Genomic DNA, 19216 nt, shown 5'->3' with positions numbered 1-19216 from the left:
AAGGGTTGAGGCTAGGCATGTAGTTAAGGTTAGAGTTAAGGGCTAGGGAATGAATGTAGCCAATGAGGGGTCCCCACAAGTATAGGATGACGTGTGTGTGTGTGCGTGTGTGTGTGTGCGTGAGTGCGTGCGTGCGTGTGTGTGTGTGCGCGAGGTCAAGACGTGACCTGGATTGTTCCACGCTTCCATTGAATGAGGAGCCAGGGTCAGTCTAGCGGGCAGGGCTGGCGAGCCGTTTCTGCCTCCCTCCATCCTGCCATAGATCATATCTGTCCACGGCAATAGCGGCCATTGCTGTGTCACTTTTCACTCGTAACAATAAGCGTCTGTTGGTGCCAGACTTTAACAGCTTCACTGTTTTACACCGATTGGGAAAAGCTGTGACCATTTCTGAGCAAACCATGGGCATAAGTGGGGTATAAGCCATGGGCCAGGCCGTATATGGTCAGGCAAATTTAGCCAGTGTTCATGACTTCACCAGTCCATTCGTTACAATGGAAATGAATCGATTTGCTGCAAATTGGGGCCTTGCCCTAAGGCACAATGGCAGAAAATCGGGCCCAAAACAGGACCCCCCCCCGCCACTGCTGATATTTGCACCCTGCACAGGTTTGTTTGCTGACCATGCATGCAGGGTCAGCAAACAAATGAGCAAGACGTGCCTCAAATTCACATGAGTCCCACACGTAGAACACGGGGGCCGCTCCGTACAACCGGAGGAAATGGTGCCGGGCTTCACCCACCTCCAGTTATAGGTGTCTCCGTACAACCGGAGGAAATGGTGCCGGGCTTCACCCACCTCCAGTTATAAGTGTCTCCATACAACCGGAGGAAATGGTGCCGGGCTTCACCCACCTCCAGTTATAGGTGTCTCCATACAACTGGAGGATATGGTGCCGGGCTTCACCCACCTCCAGTTATAGGTGTCTCCGTACAACCGGAGGAAATGGTGCCGGGCTTCACCCACCTCCAGTTATAGGTGTCTGATTGCATTGGATCCGCCCTAACACTTAATTGTGGCATCCAAGTACCACATACTTTTAATACCCAGTTTTAACGGCGGCTGGGTGTTGAGACATTACAAGACCAGGAAGGATGTTAACAGCACTGACCGCAGACTCGTTTGCTTCCTGAGTAACAGTGAGTTTTGGGGGCGTCTGGGTAGCATAGTGGTCTTTTCTGCTGCCTACCAACAGAGGGGGTCGCCGATTCGAATCCCTGTGTTAGCTCCGGCTTGGTCGGCCATGTCTGCGGGTGGGAAGCCGGATGTGGGTATGCGTCCTGGTCGTTGCACTAGCGCCTCCTCTGGTCGGCCGGGGCTCCTGTTCGGGGGGGGGTGTGATCCTCTCACGCGCTACGCCCCCCCCCCTGGTGAAACTCTTCACTGTCAGGTGAAAAGAAGGCTGGTGACTCCACGTATATGGGAGGAGGCATGTGGTAGTGTGCAGCCCTCCCCGGACCGGCAGAGGGGGTGGAGCAGCGACCGGGATGGCTCGGAAGAGTGGGGTAATTGGCCGGGTACAATTGGGGAGGGGAAAAAAGGGGGGAATTTTGCATTGGCGTATATCAGTTTCCCCCAACCTTAATTGGCTTGCAGCCCCTTTCCATACAGTGACGCCTACAGGTGACCCCTGATGCACGCGTGCGTGCACGTGCACGCACGCACGCATGCATGCATGCCATGGCCAACTGGGACACCAGCTGATGATTATGAGCTCCCACTTTCATTATAGGAGGGCGCGTTTACAATGAGAGAGACCTTTTTCCACATCCCACGTATCATCTTACAACGCCCTGAAATCGTCTGGTGACCCCCGCCGGGTGTCCCGAGCCCCCCCCCCCCCCCAAATCTGAGAACAAAGGCACTATGTGACCCGAGCTGTGATTCTGCATATGCGCTTGATACTCATGGAGAATCAAAACATGCATCCCCAGGCAGGCTCACGGTGGGAAGCAACGAAGGACAGAAAGTCCCACAGTCCAGAGCGGGGGGGGGGGGTGGGGTGGGTGGTAATCTATCTAAAAGAGAAAACGAACAATCATGGCTGCAAGTGTGAACTCCGCAGGTTTCCTTGAAAGACTGTAATTAGGTTGTCTCCACGTTGTGACATGCTTGGAAACTGTAATTACAACACTCGTGTTTGTAATGTCCCTTAATTCAATTAGACAAGTTCATTCATTTGTGCCCTCTCCCACTCCTCCTCCTTTTCCTCCCTATCCCCCCCCCCCTTCCCTCGTTCCTCGACTTCTTCTTCCTTCTTTCTCTTGTGTTTCTTCCCCTCCAGAATAATGGATCCTTGGGATGGTGTCACAGTCACAAACAGTGTGCAAAGGTAGGTTGCGGGGGGGGATTTTAATGTTTATATCATGCACTGCTGGGAAATATGAATGGAATTAACATAATCGAGGTGATCGATCTTCACAGAGAGAGTCAGATGAGAAGGTCGGCGAACTTCTCTGCACATAAATCACGGCCAGATACGAGCACGTACGCAGTGTGTGTGTGTGAGAGAGGAGCGAAAGTGTGTGTGTGTGTGTGTGTGTGTGTGTGTGTGTGTGTGTGTGTGTGTGTGTGAGAGAGAGAGAGAGCGAGACCGAGGGGAGAGAGGGAGACCGAGGGAGAGGGGGAGAGGGAGCGAGGGAGGGGGAGAGCTTGTGTCGCAGCGTGTAAACATGTGGGTTGGCGCTTTGTAGTGCCAATATCACACAGGCTCACAACAGCATGTGAGTGTGTTGTGTGTCCGCAGGATGCGTGGTTGTGTGTATAGCTCAGGCCACGTGCTGGCGCGGGCCTCGGTTCCCCTTGCTTTGCTGCGGATGACGCCATTCATCAGCAAACGAGGCGTTCGATTCCCTGATGTCCGACACATCGCTGCACGCGAGAGACCCACACGACAACGGGCGGAAACGGTTCCGGCTCGGCCACTAGTCCCCCTCTGCGATGCTACGCAGCTATACAGTCACACTTCCCTCGGTCACTTTCACGTAACTACGCCGAGGCAACTCCGTGTCACGTCCAATATGCGAGTGCTTAGGTCGACTCCGGCATTTCCGGGTGTTTAACGACCCCCGTGTGGAATATCGTCTGCTCGCTGAGCTATGGAGTTATTAGCACGCATTAGCAGCCTCGCCCTCCGCCAGGCGCGTGATCTTAGCGGAGGGTAATTGGGCTGACGCTGCTCCCCAAGCTGCGTTACTGAGCGCTCCCCCAGCAAGACGCCCGGGTCCTGTACTGATCGGGTCCTGTACTGATCGATCACAGGGGGGAAATGATTTGATAGCAGCGTGAGTTGGTCCATGGTACCTTACACCGCTTAAGTCTGCAATCAATCAATCAATCAATCAATCAATCAATCAATCAATCAATCAATCAATCAATCAAATAATCAACCAATCAAACTTTATGCAGTTAAGATAGAAGAAGATAAATAATCAAGGATAACTCAAGCAATAAAATAAAATTATGAAATACTATAAAAAATAAATAGATTATAGTAAAACGGTGAAGTGTTATAAATCAAATAGAATAAATTAAATCGTAATGCTCAATAGTAAACTGTTGATATAACAGGATAGAGTAAAATAGATAATACTGTTGATACAAATTTAATAAGTTTAAATAATAACACAATAAAAACAATAACATTATAAAACACTACATGAAAGCCAGACTAGATAGACGGGTTTAGTTTACGTTTGAAAATATCCACATGTTCAGCTCCAGCAAGTCCTTCTCGCGTGCTCGCTGATGTTTTGTGCTTTCGTGTTGCGGCAGACGACACGCTGTATGCACGTATTCAGGCGCACGCAACTGTGTGTGCGTGTGTGTGCATACACGCATGCATGTGTAGAGTGTGTGTGTGCGTGCATACGTGCGGTGTGTGTGCCTGTGTGCATGCACGTATGCGTACGTGCATGTGCGCACGTGTTCATGCACGTATACGTGCAGTGCGCGCGCGCCTGTGTGCATGCATGTATGCGCACGTACGCATGCGCGTGTACGTGCAGTGTGTGCGCCTGTGTGCATGCATGCGTACGTGCATGTGTAGTGTGTGCGTGTATGCGTGTCAGGTCTCCCCGCCATATTTGGGATCCCATAAAGGAAGTTGGACAACTACTTCTGGGCAATTTATTCTCGACCCCGGCACGAGCCTTCATGAAGGTCAAACGGCACTTGGAGCGAGACTCGGAGAGCGTTTGCCCTCCCCTCCCCCGCCCCACCCTCTTCCTGTGTGATGCGGAGCGGCGTTTCCCTTTTCCAGCGGCTTCCAGAGCCGCGCGCCTCTCTAATGGCGGTTAATAGCGAAATGAGAGGCACTTAATGCTGCGTTGTGAAATCGATGCGCTGCCCCCGGAGGAGAGCTCAGTAAGTGCAGTTTGCTGCGCAGCGCGCTTTCTTCCCGGCGCTCCCCGCCGTCGTTAATGTGGACCTGCCCGAGCCCCAATGTACATGCGGCAAACTGTCAGAGCCGGTCTGCGATGACAGGTGGTCTCTGAAGCATCGCCACCAAACTCGCAACTCCTTCATCTCGTCGCACCCTCTTCATCAAAGCGTTTTTCATTCGCAGAAGCCAGCGCTCGCCTCCTCCAAGGCCGCGGTTTGCTTTGTTGGGCCGCGTCGTTTATGCTTTTGATTGTGAGTGGTTGGTTAGTGCGCGGCAGAATGCATGTTTCTCTGCAAACAAGGCCTGCTACGGATTGTCATGATTGGCCGCACATGTTTTGCTGCATAAACACGAGCCGCCATTAATACCCGCGATCTGGTTCCAGCGTCGTTTGGTGACTCGCGCTCACAAGAGCACTCGGAGCTCTTGACCCCGTTTACACTTGGTTTTAAAATGCGTTTTTTTGTTGTTTTTTTTTTGCGATCGGATCACAAGTGGACAGCGCTAAATACAAGTGTAAAGGACCACCAAAACGTTTTGTGAACCGGTTACTCAAAACCACTTGCCGAGGTGGTCTGGGACGCATTTGACCACATAGCTTTTGCTGTGTAAACGCTAATGCGTCCTGATGCGTCCCCGACAAGGACGTAACAGGAAATCTTCTTCTTCTTCTTCTTCTTCGGAGTAACAAAATCTGATCACAAGTGGTCAGCAGGACGCATGTGGAGACGCACGATGGACGCAGGTGTAAACGGCCACGTGTGTCGCTGTCCACTTGTGATCCGGTCGCCCAAAACGCATTTTAAATTTAAAACCAAGCGTAAACTTGTGAGCACGAGCTCTGGGCCGGGCCTGGCGAAGCGAAACCGGTGCCGATTCTGGGTACGTAACTTCAAATACGCGTTCTCTGAGCGTCCGTCCAATCCAGGAAAAAAAAAAGAAAAAGAAAAAAGCAAATTTGTTTTTTTGAACCGGCTGTTATGAGCGGAGACCCCGGGCTGAGAGTCATTAGACTGCCGAGATGTAAAATCAATTTTCCCCCCCATGATTCATCAGTTTAAAGCAGAGCTCCCCATCACGTCCCGACACGTCTGTCGTGGTCTTGGACTTCAGCATGGGGGGGGGGGGGGGCGGAGCAAGTTTCCTAAAATCAATTTCCTATTTAGGTCTGATTATGAGCCGATATCATGCCAGGTCCGGTATCGATGCGTCCCTGGTCCAGCTTTTCAGCTCGATGAGAGGTGTATTGAAGCTTGTTGCCGAGAGACAGTCTATTACTTTGGCTCGTGACCACTGGGCCCCGTGTCGTCCCCGTGGACCGTGGTGGTAATGAGTCCTTGTTAATCCTTCTGTCAGTATCTACTCCGGGCAGACAGCTGTTTGCGAGTGCCAGAATTGATTAGCTGAAGGCACTCCCACACAGTCCAGTCCACCGCCATCCCCCGTTTAAGCGGGGCTTAAGATGACACTACTGTAGCCTCCGAGGTGCGAGGGCGGGGTCATCGCGAGGAGGCGTCGCTGCTGGCGGAGCGGTATCGAACGGCATGACACAACCTGCTGAGATCGGCCACTCGAGAGCTGCAGTCAGTCGTCGGCGGTGTCCAATTTTCCCAGTTGGCCTTCTGTGGTTTGTAACGGAGCCCCTCAGTTGAACCCCCCCCCCCAAAACACAGTTTAGAGACGCTGTGTGTAATATCTTGGCCTCCCTGAAGCGTTATGTGACAAGTAAGTGTGTCAGCAGGGGTTGCTGGGTTGCTAGTGTTTAAGACTAAGTGAATGACTCACAGCCACCCCCCCACACAACTTCCTACATTTTGCTGTTGTTTCCCCCCCCCCCATTGCACCTGGCCAATTACCCCACTCTTCCGAGCCGTCCCGGTCGCGGATCCACCCCCCTCTGCCGATCCGGGGAGGGCTGCACACTATCACATGCCTCCTCTGATACATGTGGAGTCGCCAGCCGCTTCTTTTCACCTGACAGTGAGGAGTTTCACCAGGGGGGACGTAGCACGTGAGAGGATCACGCTACCCCCCCCCCGAATAGGCGCCCCAGCCGACCAGAGGAGGCGCTACTGCAGTGACCAGGACACATACCCACACCCGGCTTCCCACCCGCAGATATGACCGACCAAGCCGGAGGTAACACGGGGATTCGAACCGGCGATCCCCGTGTTGGTATAGGCGACGGAATAGACCGCCACGCCACCCGGTCGCACCCCTTTTTTTTTTTGCTGTTTGTTGCTGTGAGCCCCACGACTCTCGGCTTGTCCGCACAGTCCTCGGCGAGAAAGGCGGCCGCGGCAGCGAGCCAACATCTACTGAAGGCGTCCACAAATGGCAGCCGTCAGCGAGCGCGCCGGGTTCGTGCTACCTGCCAATCGGAATTTGTTCTTTTTTTAAAAACGTGTGACGTATCACTCACACCGACGTCAGACCTCGAGCAGCCGCTGCACGGAATTAGACGTACGTGTGGAGAGAGAGCCTTCACGTGCCAAGAGTTTGACTCGGCGCACTTTGACACGATGCAAAGTCACTTGACGTGGACGCACGTTCGGCGTTTGCTGCGTTTTGAAATGACGAACTCCCGCGTGCATAAGAACGAGCGCACGCGGCAGATAAAGCCGATCAAGTCTCGTGTTAACAGGAGGAAGTGGGGCAGCTTCCGGCTTCCCGCTGCAGCATGGCTCCCATGCCTCCGCATGCGACGTCAGCCTTACGGAGAGCCACACAACACGCGCCGTGTCTAGAAAGCGCTCCACTCTAACACGTCTCTCTGCGGACGTGGGTATCTAAAGGGCTGGAAGCACCTCAAAGACGGCGCAATTTGTCGGAACAGGAAGCCAGAGACAAAGACGTGGCTCAGCTCCTCCCGGGGGAGTTGGTCTGGGCGCGAAATCAAACGGTGTCGTGCGTTGCAGCCCGCGTCCCCACAAGAGCGGCTTTCTGCATGGTCAGCAGCACAAGTCACTCGCTCCATTATCTCTGGTCGGTCTTGTAGGAGGGGTCTGCACCGGGACGCGCGCGCGCGCGCGCACGCACGCACACAAAACGACCGGCTGCAACCTTCGCATTGTTTCCCCTGCCAAAAACAAGCCGCGTTCTTTTCTCTTTTTTTGCACAGCAAAGTAAAACTTGGATCTTAACGTGACCTCGCAAAGTTGACACTGAAATTCTGCCGCCGAGACAAAAACGCTCCTCAGTTCGGTTCCGCTGCCGCGCGGACCTCGGGTTTTTGTCGCTAATCTCTCCTGAGCGGATCTCTCGAGTTCCCCCAAATTTTGCGGTGCGGTGGAAAGAAATGCTTGGTTTGAGCTTGAAATGGGGAGAAATCCTAACTGACACCCAAGAACAATGGGAATGGCACGAGAGCCGGAATGTCACCCTGAATTAGTGGACAGACCTTTTCTCTGGAGGCCTGGAAGGCTAGATGGGAGATGACATGCGCGCGCACGCACGCACACACACACACACACACACACACACACACACACACACACACAAAATGCTAACCTTTCTTTCCAACTATAAGTGTGCTCCAAGACTGCAGCCCAACTGGCAAAAACTTTTCTTTTCTCTCCTCTCTTGCTCTGTGCTGGTGCTGACTGGTTGATGGTAAGAAGTGTGTGTGTGTGTGTGTGTGTGTGTGTGTGTGTGTGTGTGTGTGTGTGTGTGTGTGTGTGTGTGTGTGTGTGTGTGTGTGTGTGTGTGTGTGTGTGTTAACAGAGGGCTGTGGGTGTCGGTGGGGGTGCGTTCGCTGCTCACTTGCGTTCGTGAACGTGAGATAATGATATAAACATCCTCCAGATTTGGCGGAGCCTTTCGCAAAGCCTGACACCATACGTTACGTTTAGATCGAGCCCCTCATTACCACGTATTCATTAGTGAGTGCACTCACACGCATGAGGGATGTGTGTGCGTGTGTGTGTGTGTGTGTTTATGCACATGATGTGTGTGTTGCAGTGCAGGCCCCGGGGCAAACTCAGTAGGGTTGTGTGTGTAAAGTGAATGCCTCAGCTGTATTTAAACCTGTAACCCCCTTCCTAAACATTTATTCAGACTTTCCGATGACTATCACGCCCCCCCCCCACACACACATACAATGTGCACACACACATGCACACATGGACACACACACACATCCCCTCACACTCTCCAGCAGCTGTTTAAAATAAGTGGGGTGCCCTCGTTCATCGTTAGACGGTTCCACGGGGAGATAAGAGTCCACATTCCTGAGCTTCTCCATGTTTTCCGAAAGCCGCCACTCCCGCTTTCCGGAAAACAAAGGTTAATTCCGGCAGAAACCTGCCAAGGCGGCGCGCCGACCCGACAAGCCTCCGCATTGGGACGGCAAAAGTTCCACATTCATATCAGCACCGGTTCCCGAACTTCCAGGCCGGCCTGCCCTTGCCACGCCGTGTTGCCCACCTCCTCGCCACGGGCTCCGCTGTTTCTCACCATAGCATGAAATTGCAATTGGTGCAGCCTCCCCTGGGCTGCGTCTGCTTACTGGAGCAAGATTCGCCGTCGCAGGATACGACAATGGCGGTAATTGGTAACATGCTCCAGAAGCAACGTGCTTAAGCAGCAGAAAACACTCATTAGCTTTCAGCTGGGGTCCGTCGCTGCGTTTTGTATTCCAGACGGTACCCCGAGCGAGTGTGTACGCTCACATCAGTAATCCCCTCTAAAGACTCAAAACACATGATGATGAATCACGGCCAGTAGCGTCATCCGTGTAAACCTTGTAGCTCGAATTATATATATTACAGTAATCCCCCCCCCCGTTTATAGCCCACTCGCAGAGGAACATTTTCAATTTGGCTGAGTGTGTGCCGTGACCCCGAAGGCCCGTGACATCCATCTGAAACCCAATGCGTATTTTTGCACAAGACGCCCGAAAACCTGAGCTGTTTCTGCAGACACGAGGTTCTCGTCTGTCGTCGAGACCATAGATTATGCTCGCAGGAACAAAGCTGATCCGAGGTCGGCAGCCCAGCGTCGAGATGACTGATAAAGGCCAGAGCTTTGTAGTGCTTTCGGACAACGCCGATGAGCTCGCGGGTTTGACTGGTTCACATGAACACACAGGAAGTGCTGGTGTGTGTTTTTGGGGTTTTTTTGTGTGTGCGTTTCGAAATACCTGCAAACTCCATCTTAGTCATGGGGAGAGGCAACATAACACCCGCTCTCCATCTGGGTTACAACCCCAGGAGCCTGGAGAACACCTGCCCTGAGGCAGAACATTTCACTCAGACTCTACCAGGCAGGGCGGCCGGGTAGCGCGGCGGTCCATTCCTGTGCTTACTAACACGGGGATCGCCGGTTCGAATCCCCGTGTTACCTCCGGCTTGGTCGAACACAATCGGCCGTGTCTGCGAGTGGGAAGCCGGGTGTGGGTATGTGTCCTGGTTGCTGCACTAGCGCCTCCTCTGGTCGGCCGGGGCGCCTGTTCAGGGATGAGGGGGAATAGCGTGGGGGGGAATAGCGTGATCCTCCCACGCGCTACATCCCCCTGGAGAAACTCCTCACTGTCAGGTGAAAAGAAGCGGCTGGCGACTCCACATGTATCGGAGAAGGCATGTGGTACTCTGCAGCCCTCCCCGGATCGGCAGAGGGGGTCTAACAGAAAGAGTGGGTTAATTGGCTGGATACAATTAAGGAGAGAAAAGGGGGGGGACTCGGGAGAAGCTTGGGAGAAAACCTGCCTTCCAGCAAAACATTTCACTCAAACTCCACCAAGTAAGAAACATGTCTCTCCAGTAGTATTCACCTCACGCGAGTCTCCTTCGTTTCCACAGTGCCTGGAACCCTGCAAGGAGACCTGGGACATCAAGAGGAGGAGCCACTGCAGAGACCTGTGTGAGGTACAGCGTGACCTATAAGGCCGGCCAATAATTCAATATTATCGTTTATCATCTGTCACCGGTGTTGTATCGGCATGAGATGTGGATTGAGATGTGGATATTGTCATATCGTGATGTACAGTTTTGTTGACTAAATTGATGAATGCAAGAATCTGGTACCTATAGTTTCTCACATCGTGAGGTGAGAAACATCTTTATCTGAACACCACGAGTTCAATGGCATGAACCTCAGCGGGATTCTGTAACATGGTATTTTTTCCAATATGTATGTCAGCAGATATCGCGATATATTTCGAGTTTTGTGCAAAATACTCTGCAGTTATCATGATAAAACTGTCTATACCTGGGTGTCTGGGTAGCGTAGCAGTCTATTCTGTTGCCTACCAACACGGGGATCGCCAGTTCGAATCCACAGACACAATTGGCCGTGTCTGTGGGTGGGAGGGAAGCCGGATGTGGGTATGTGTCCTGGTCGCTACACTAGCGCTCCCCTCTGGTGGGTCGGGGCGCCTGTTCTGGGGGGAGGGGGAACCGGGGGGAATAGCGTGATCCTCCCACGCGCTACGTCCCCCTGGCGAAATTCCTCACTGTCAGGTGAAAAGAGGCGGCCGGAGACTCCACATGTATCGGAAGAGGCATGTGGTAGTCTGCAGCCCTCCCCGGATTGGCAGGGGGGGGGGGTGGAGCAGCGACCGGGATTGCTCGGAAGAGTTGGGTAAATTGGCCAAGTACAACCGGGGAGAAAAACTGGGAACCCAGTTCTTCCCCATCACAGACTCTTAATTTTAAACCCAACACTGCCGCAGCAACTTACATCCCTGCGGCCATAAAGTGACATCAGACTCTTCAAGTGTTTTTCCATGCGGTCCGTCCAGATTGTAACACGTCCACTGAGTTTCCCTGCCTAACGATCAGCACACTGACACTTCCCCGTTCCCCTTGATCCCATGCAGCGATCGTTTCCCAAGAAGCAGTGGGAGTGCGTCACCAGCTGTGAGTTCCGTCAGTCGGTGCTGGCGGTGAAGCAGGGCGACTGCCCGCCTCCCGAGAGAGCCAGCGGCTTCGCGGCGGCCTGCGTGGAGAGCTGCGAGGAAGACGGCGAATGCTCGGCTCAGAAAAAATGCTGCTCCAACGGATGTGGCCACACATGCCAGAGTCCCAAGAACCTTCACAAGGGTATGCAGACCCACGCATTTTGCTTGGCATAAAAAAAAATACGTGTCATGCATAGAAATAGACGGAACGATGCAAGATCGTGGTCTTACTCTTGTAACCGGAAACAGGTCTGGTATTGACTGCATATCTAAAGCTGAGTGGCGAGCGTTACATGTTATTGCCATCGAAGATGGACTTAATTGATAGAGAACGTCTTACTTGCATCTCTGTCGATGGTGTTTCTGTGCAAGCCTACTTCAACTGAAACCGCGTGCACGGCCCATACCAAATGATGGCGCCCGAGAGCTCTACCAACCTCCTTAGCAGCGAAGATTATCACGCTAATTACAGAAGAACCAAAGCAAAATCGTTAACATCGTACAACAGCGTACATTTGTATATCTTTAAATGCACTCATTTGGAGGCCCGCCCCACCACCACCACCACCACCACATCCCCGAGTCCAAACAGATGGTAGAGCTAAAGATGAGACTAAATGGCTCAGGAGGTAGAGCGGGTCGCCTAGTAATCGGGAAGGTCACTGGTTCGATTCCCGGCTCCTCCAGAGAGCGCGTTGATGCGTCCTTGAACAAGACACCGAACCCCTACCTGCTGCTGATGAGCAGGTTGGCGCCTTGCATGGCAGCCTCCACCATCAGCGTGTGACTGTGTGTGTGTGTGTGTGTGTGTGTGAGTGTGAGGCATCCATTATAAAGCACTTTGAGTGGTCGGCAGACTAGAAAAGTGCTATATAAATGGAGTCCATTCACCATTTTAAATGTCAGTTTGTGACTGAGTTGGAAGTCAAGTTCACGAGGTTCTTCACATCTAAAAAAAAAAACCCAACATAACTCAAGTGAAGCCAAAAAAAATTCTGGCTTTTCATTTTTTCATTTATTTCCAGGGCAAACAAGTAGTTTATAACCAAAGTCGTCTGTATTGCCCTGAGTAATCCATCGTCAGAAGTGGCCCAGGTAGAAAAATAGACCCTCTGAGTTGGGCAGCATTAGGTCCGGCCTGCAAAGACAACGACGGCAGCCACAATGATGGAGGGGGGGGGGGATGAAGCAGAGAAACTAATCCGTCCTTTTGACACTGCCCGCTAAGCTGATCGGCCCTCAGAAAAAAAAACCCCTGCATCCCAAACTGCATCACGGTGGCTGCACTGTGGCTGACCCTGCGTCCCCGTCCTCTCTGATGGAAACCATCCAGTATCTGCAGCGGGTCCGATGTGCGCTGTAGCTGTGGGGCGGTTATGTGAAAAGACGAATTATGTAAACCATACATTTCAAAGTCTATTTTCCAGCTTCACCCACCAGTCTAACCCAGTAGACTCCTGCCCGGGTTATTGTTTCCATTAACTCTGCCGTCCACTTTGGCAGCGTGCCAGACAGCGGTCTAAACAGTTTATGCCATTAAAAAAAATATTTTGCAGGGCAGGGCCGGAAGAAAAAGCCTCTTAAACTTTACAACCTGACAGCCGTTCTCGCTGCTGCACAAGAAATGCAATAAATTAACCATCCTCCTCCAGGTGCCCCTCTGAAGCCAAGGAAGGAGCTGGGTTTCGAGGAGCTTGCCTCAGGTCAGCTGGAGGTGCGCTGGTCCACCCGGTTCAATATATCGGCCGAACCCGTGGTCTACATCCTCCAGAGGAGGTGGAACTTCGGCATCCAGCCCAGCGAGGACACCGCCACCCCGTGGCAGGTGGTGGCCCGGGTAAGCCTGCGTGTTAGTCAGGTGTTGTCTCCTGCAGTGCACCCTGTAGTCTCTGTTGGGATCCAACAGCCATCGTCGTGAGGAGAATTTGATTTCTTGTCTTTACTGTGCAGAAAGGGGAGACACAAGGAAATGCTGGGTTTACAACTTGGACGCCTTGTTTTAGGACGGTGTGAAGGCTCATGAGCTGTCCTCTTTCGTAGTTTGCTCAACTCATGACGTCTCTCTCATCCAGACCACAGGGCAAGAGGCGAGGATGGCAGACACGCGGCCGGGTCGCTGGTACCAGTTTAGAGTAGCAGCGGTTAACATCCACGGGACAAGAGGCTTCACCACACCAAGTCGCCACATCCAGTCTAGCAGAGGTCAGATAGCCTGCATCTTATTTCCCTTACTTGCATGTGTGTGCGTGTGTGTTTTGTGTATTTTGCATGTGTTTTTATGTGTGTGTGTGTGCCCACATGTGTGTGAGTGACACAGAATGAGAGCGAGATAGGCAGTGTCATCCTGAGGCATCACTGTGTTGACTCTAATGAAGTTGAGTCTGGCTTAATGACTTTAGTGAGTCGCTATTGGATGTGCCCCCCCCCCCACAACCACCTGTGATTATAACTGACAGTTCATTTCTTTTCATTTCACCCCGAGATGATGTTCAAATGAGCTGTCCCCTCCAGATTGTTAGCCGACTTGTCGCTTGTGAAGGCTCCAGTTAATTAACACCTAGTCATTGCAGAGAAAATAATAAAATTATAAACACATCGCCGTCACCCTAGTTAATAACCTTCTCAGATTTGAAGATGAGGATAATGATAATTACGATTACACCTACAGTATGTCCGAGTCTTTGACAAATGTCTTTTCCTCCACTGGCGCAAAACATTGAAAAAAATATTGCCTTTCTTATAGTGTGACTTGCTTTGGATAAAAGTTACAGCAAAATAGCATATGTCATGTCATGTCATGTCATGTCATGCTATGTTATGTTATTATGTCATGTCATGCTATGTTATGTTGTTATGTTGCCATGTTGTTATCTTACGTCATGTCATGTCTCGTCTCATCCCGTCATGTCATGTCATGTCATGCTATGTTATTATGTCATGTCATGTCTCGTCATGTTATGTTATATAATGTTATGTCATGTCATGTTGTGTAATGTCATGTCATGACATATCTTGTCTTGTCTTGTCATGGCATGTCATGTCATGTTATTATGTCATGTCATGCTATGTTATGTTATGTTGCCATGTTGTTATCTTACGTCATGTCATGTCTCGTCTCATCCCGTCATGTCATGTCATGCTATGTTATTATGTCATGTCATGTCTCGTCATGTTATGTTATATAATGTTATGTCGTGATATGTCATGTTATGCTATGTCATGTCATGTTGTGTAATGTCATGTCATGACATATCTTGTCTTGTCTTGTCATGGCATGTCATGTCATGTCATTTTGGGCTGCATTTATTTTTTGTGAGGACTGATGTTCGCAACTCTTTTTTTCTCTCTTTTTTTTTTTTGCTCTTTAGCGGGACACCTCTAAAAGTGACATTTCACATGATTTTTATTCAAGGAACAACTGCATAATTTTATGGTGCCCACACTTTATTTTTGACATTTTAAACGAGTATAGTATCGAATTTGCAAAAGATCAAAAAGGCCAGGATGAAATGAAATCAAATGAACAGAAAAAGAAAATGAATGTCGGGAACTGTCTGTCCGTGAATATCACCGACACCTGCTCCTCCACAGAACCCTCCAGCCCACCCGCCCCCACCGATCTGCGGGTAGCCAACATGACCTTTGGGCCCAGTAGGGCGGTGTCCGCCAGGCTCCACTGGAGCATACCTGATGACCTGGATGTTCCCGTCCATCACTACAAGGTGTCCTGGAGCTGGAAGGCTGCCGGAGAGCCCTCGGCATCACCAGTGACCAGGAAGAGAAAGACAGTAAGAGCGGTAAGGACAGCTCTCCACTACAGAGACCTCAAACTGTGTGGCGTATTGTTCAGCTGCAACCCTGCACATTTTCATGCAAACAAATATCCTTTTTTTTGTTTTTTGCATCCTCTATCTTGGCAAGAGGGTCCTGGATCTGATTTATGCCCATCTGTGTGGAGTTTGCATGGGTTTCCTCTGGTTTCTCCCTACAGTCCAAAGACATTCCTGTTAGGTGCATGAATAAAAACAAAAACAAACAAAAACAAACCCCATTGTGGTGCGCGCCGAGATACTCTGAGACCCTATTTCATCAATGCAATACCAGAGAAATTACGCGGGGCAGATTTCCGAGGATCCTCTGCCCCATTTTCACACCCAAAGTGTTTCCAGTAAGGTGTGGAAGGGGCAGGCCTGTAAATTAAACAAAAAATAATGATCTTCAGGATCGTAGCTTTAGGCGTGTCAATGACAGAAGCCATCACATTAGCGATGCAACACTGACGAGAAAAATGGCGTGTCAGACATGATTGATAACTGGTAAAAACATTATGGTCAAAGCGGATTTGATATCAAACGAAGGAGGAAGGCGGGGTACATTTCCAGGGAATTTAAATTGGCCCGTAGCTTACCCCTGCCCCGACATGCAGCTGCTGAATAGCGTTTTACTCTGGGCTTCTCCGAGATGTAAAACCACAAGAAACTTAATTGGTGTAAACAAAGAAGCCTTCACGTTGGTTCCCAATGCCGCCCCCTGAGGGGATTCCACCTTTTCCAGTGGCCAAAACCGTTGACAGCTGAGGCGTAGAGGATTTAAAAAAAAACATTCAAATACATAAAAGCTTTATTTTTGTTTCTGGCTAATGTGGTTGGTCTTATTGCCCGTGTATAGATTATGCACTTCCTTATACTCGTGCAACCAGTCTAATCCAACAGGAAGTACAGTCAGTGTGGAACTTTAGATACTCTCTTGTGACCTCACATGTTGTCAAGGCTCAGCGTTTCCGGTTTTTTACCGATTTTCTCGGAAAAATACCCAGCTTTTTTAAAAGGAGCAGGTCGGTTTGAACTGATTTTCACCCAGATTTTATGTTTATCACGGATCCAAACGTTGTTCCTGTTCGTGTGAGGTTATGCAAGTAACAGTGTCCTCTTGTGGCGAAATTCGGCACAGTAAAAACCGAAACTGTTGAGCCTTGCATATTATGAATGCGCATGTATGTGTGTTTCTGTACATTCATGTGTGTGTGTGTGTGTGTGTGTGTGTGTGTGTGTGTGTGTCTACTCGCCTTGGATGCACAGAGCCACGCGGAGCTGGACAGTATGCGGCCCAACAGAAGCTACAGCGTGGAGGTCCAGGCCGTGTCTTACTGGGGACAGACTCAACTCAAGGGACCCAAAGCCGTGCTTCACTTCACCACTCAGCGCGGTAGGGCCACCGACTCTGCTAACATCAGAAAACAATGCGTTGGGAGTAGTAGTGTAGTAGCGCAGTGGTCTATTCTGATGCCTACCAAGACGGGGGCCGCCGGTTCGAATCCCCGTGTTACCTCCAGCTTGGTCGGGCGTCCCTACAGACACAATTAGCCGTGTCTGCGGGTGGGAAGCCGGATGTGGGTATGTGTCCTGGTCGCTGCACTAGCGCAGCGGTGGCTAACCATGTGCCATGGAGAGCCATGTGTATGCAGGTTTTCATCCCGACCCGACTCCACGCCAGGTGATTTCACTCATGCTCTTCCTCTTTGGTTGAAGGGTTGCTAATCAGTGAAATCACCTGGTGTGGAGTCCGGCTAGGCTGCACTTAGCACCTCCTCTGGTCGGTAGGGGAACCTGTTCAGGGGGAAATGGGGGGGGGGGGATAGCGTGATCCTCCCATGCGCTACGCCCCCCTGGCGAAACTCCTCACTGTCAGGTGAAAAGAAGCGGCTGGTGACTCCACATGTACTGGAGGAGGCCATGTGGTAGTCTGCAGCCCTCCCCTGGATCGGCAGAGGGGGGTGGAGCAGCGACCGGGACGGCTCGGGAGAGTGGGGTAATTGGCCGGATACAAAGAAAAGAACGCACTGACACTTTGGGTTTTAGCCGTCGTTGTTTTTAACACAACTTCACACATTTTGGGATGGAGTGTGTGCCTCTCCGCTGCGGGGACTGACACTACGGTTTGTAAAAAGTTCCCAAAAAAGGGCACGTTAACATGTCCCAACAGCTGACTGCACCCTCCGAGGTAGCATCGTCTGCTTCTTGGTTTCAGTGTGGAGCCTTTGTAATGCCAGTTAAAGAGGCGTTTTATAACAACCTCTCCAAATAATGCCACCGGTGACATCCACCTCCAAACTAATGGGTGTCATGGCGGGAAATAGCAGCATTATAGGGTGATGAAATGATGAAACACTTTTTTGTGGTGCCTGCACACACACACACACACACACACACACACACACACTCTCAAACACACACGTAGACACACAAAAGAAGAAAGACTGACTTTGATTTGTGTTTCTTTTTGATCCACAAGCCACCAGCGCCACTCCGCTGAGCCCTCCGCCCGACATGCTGGATGTGGGCACGCCGTTTTATCAGGACGGCCTGCTGCAAGTCCGCGTCTACTGGCAGGCGAGTACAGGTACGTACGGCGGGCGGTGCTGCAGCGTTCGGGGATGGCGTGTGGACGGGAGCCACAAAAAAATAAATCCACCTGCTGTCAACATCAGTGGCAGAGAAAATCCACCCCCCCCCCTTTGCCACACAAACCACCTCCCCTGTCGGTTATGTAAACAGCGAGGAGCTCGTCGTCAACCTCAGACGGCCGATCATCTGTAATTAGGCCCTGCCGCGAGGCTGCTTTGTTTGGAGACGATCCGCCCTGACGCGCGCGTCAGCCAGCCGCACATGTGCCGACATGAACTGCGCCCGTCACACATCCCAGTGTGCGGCACTCCAGGCGCTAAGCTGCCTCTCACCTCAGCACGCAGTCGCTTTGACACCACTTCACCGCTGAAAGGGTCTTTTTCTGGATTTTACTGAATCCTTATGCATCCCTTATCTAATCACATTAGGTTATTTCTGAAGAAGCGACCAAAGGCTCTGGCAAAGGCAGCACACATGGCGTCCGGGGTAGCGTGGCGGTCTATTCCGTTGCCTACCAACACGGGGATCGGCGGTTCGAATCCCCGTCTTACCTCCGGTTTGGTCGGGCGCCCCTACAGGCATAATTGGCCGTGTCTGTGGGTGGGGAGCCGGATGTGGGTATGTGTCCTGGTTGCTGCACTAGTGCCTCCTCTGGTCGGGCGGGACGCCTGTTTTGGGGGGGGGGGGGGATAGCGTGATCCTCCCACGCACTACGTCCCCCTGGGGAAACTCCTCACTGTCAGGTGAAAAGAAGCAGCTGGCGACTCCACATGTATGGGAGGAGGCATGTGGTAGTCTGCAGCCCTTCCCGGATCGGCAGAGGGGGTGGAGCAGTGACTGGATCGGAAGAGTGGGGTAATTGGACGGGTGCAATTGGGGAGAAAGAGGGGCACAAAAAAAAAACAGACAACACACACCTCCTTCAAGCAAAGTCGATTCCTTTCTCTGTGTGTATCTAGATGAAGGAACTGACTGGCCCGTGCCCGTGCAAAAGGTTGACTGGGTGAGTCTTTTGTCTTTCCCCCCCCCAGACCCCTCGGTGGTGCGATATCGCGTCCAGTGGGGGCCGGAGTACTGCGGACACAACCTGACGAGGCCCACCGAGAAGCTCATCACACAGGTGACCTTCTGAACCACACAGCCACCACAAGGCAACCCTGAAAAACGAACGCTTCCCTCCCGTCCACTTCCCTCTCTTCTTCTAGTCTTCTTCTTTTCTCTTCCCCCCTGAATACCTTGTCACAGAAGTACGATCCAGCGTAAGAAAATAAATGTGATTTCACATTTTGGAATTACAGACATATTCATCCATTGCAATATCGATAATGCCGAACGGTTTAATTAATGCTGTAATCAATCTTTGCTGATCAGTAGATATCATTCTGGTTTTCTTATTATTTAAAGTGGACGTTAGTGATCTCTGCTATTTAGGATGCCACGTGATGCTCATTTTGGGACAAAACTGTCAATAGTATTGGGTGTAGTTAGAAAATGAGCCAACGATGGGATTTATTCGCATCATGCTCATT

The 19216-nt window shown here is 51.3% G+C and overlaps 1 protein-coding gene across 1 annotated transcript in view; it reads left to right on the top strand.

The window, feature by feature from the left end:
- The window catches only part of anos1a (anosmin 1a), a 39557-nt gene that overhangs the window by 1500 nt on the left and 18841 nt on the right, over nucleotides 1–19216 (top strand). Inside the window, exons 2-10 of the mRNA XM_056301078.1 lie at nucleotides 2286–2333; nucleotides 10184–10249; nucleotides 11203–11425; nucleotides 12936–13120; nucleotides 13356–13485; nucleotides 14875–15080; nucleotides 16362–16488; nucleotides 17575–17682; nucleotides 18719–18807. Coding sequence (XP_056157053.1) covers nucleotides 2286–2333; nucleotides 10184–10249; nucleotides 11203–11425; nucleotides 12936–13120; nucleotides 13356–13485; nucleotides 14875–15080; nucleotides 16362–16488; nucleotides 17575–17682; nucleotides 18719–18807 — 1182 coding nt within the window. The remainder of the gene's footprint in view (nucleotides 1–2285; nucleotides 2334–10183; nucleotides 10250–11202; nucleotides 11426–12935; nucleotides 13121–13355; nucleotides 13486–14874; nucleotides 15081–16361; nucleotides 16489–17574; nucleotides 17683–18718; nucleotides 18808–19216) is intronic.

Source organism: Lampris incognitus, chromosome 21 (assembly GCF_029633865.1).
Source record: "Lampris incognitus isolate fLamInc1 chromosome 21, fLamInc1.hap2, whole genome shotgun sequence".
In the NCBI taxonomy this organism is placed as follows: Eukaryota; Metazoa; Chordata; class Actinopteri; order Lampriformes; family Lampridae; genus Lampris; species Lampris incognitus.
The sequence above is the reverse complement of the archived record's forward strand: the minus strand, read 5'-3'. Positions and strand labels throughout refer to the sequence as shown.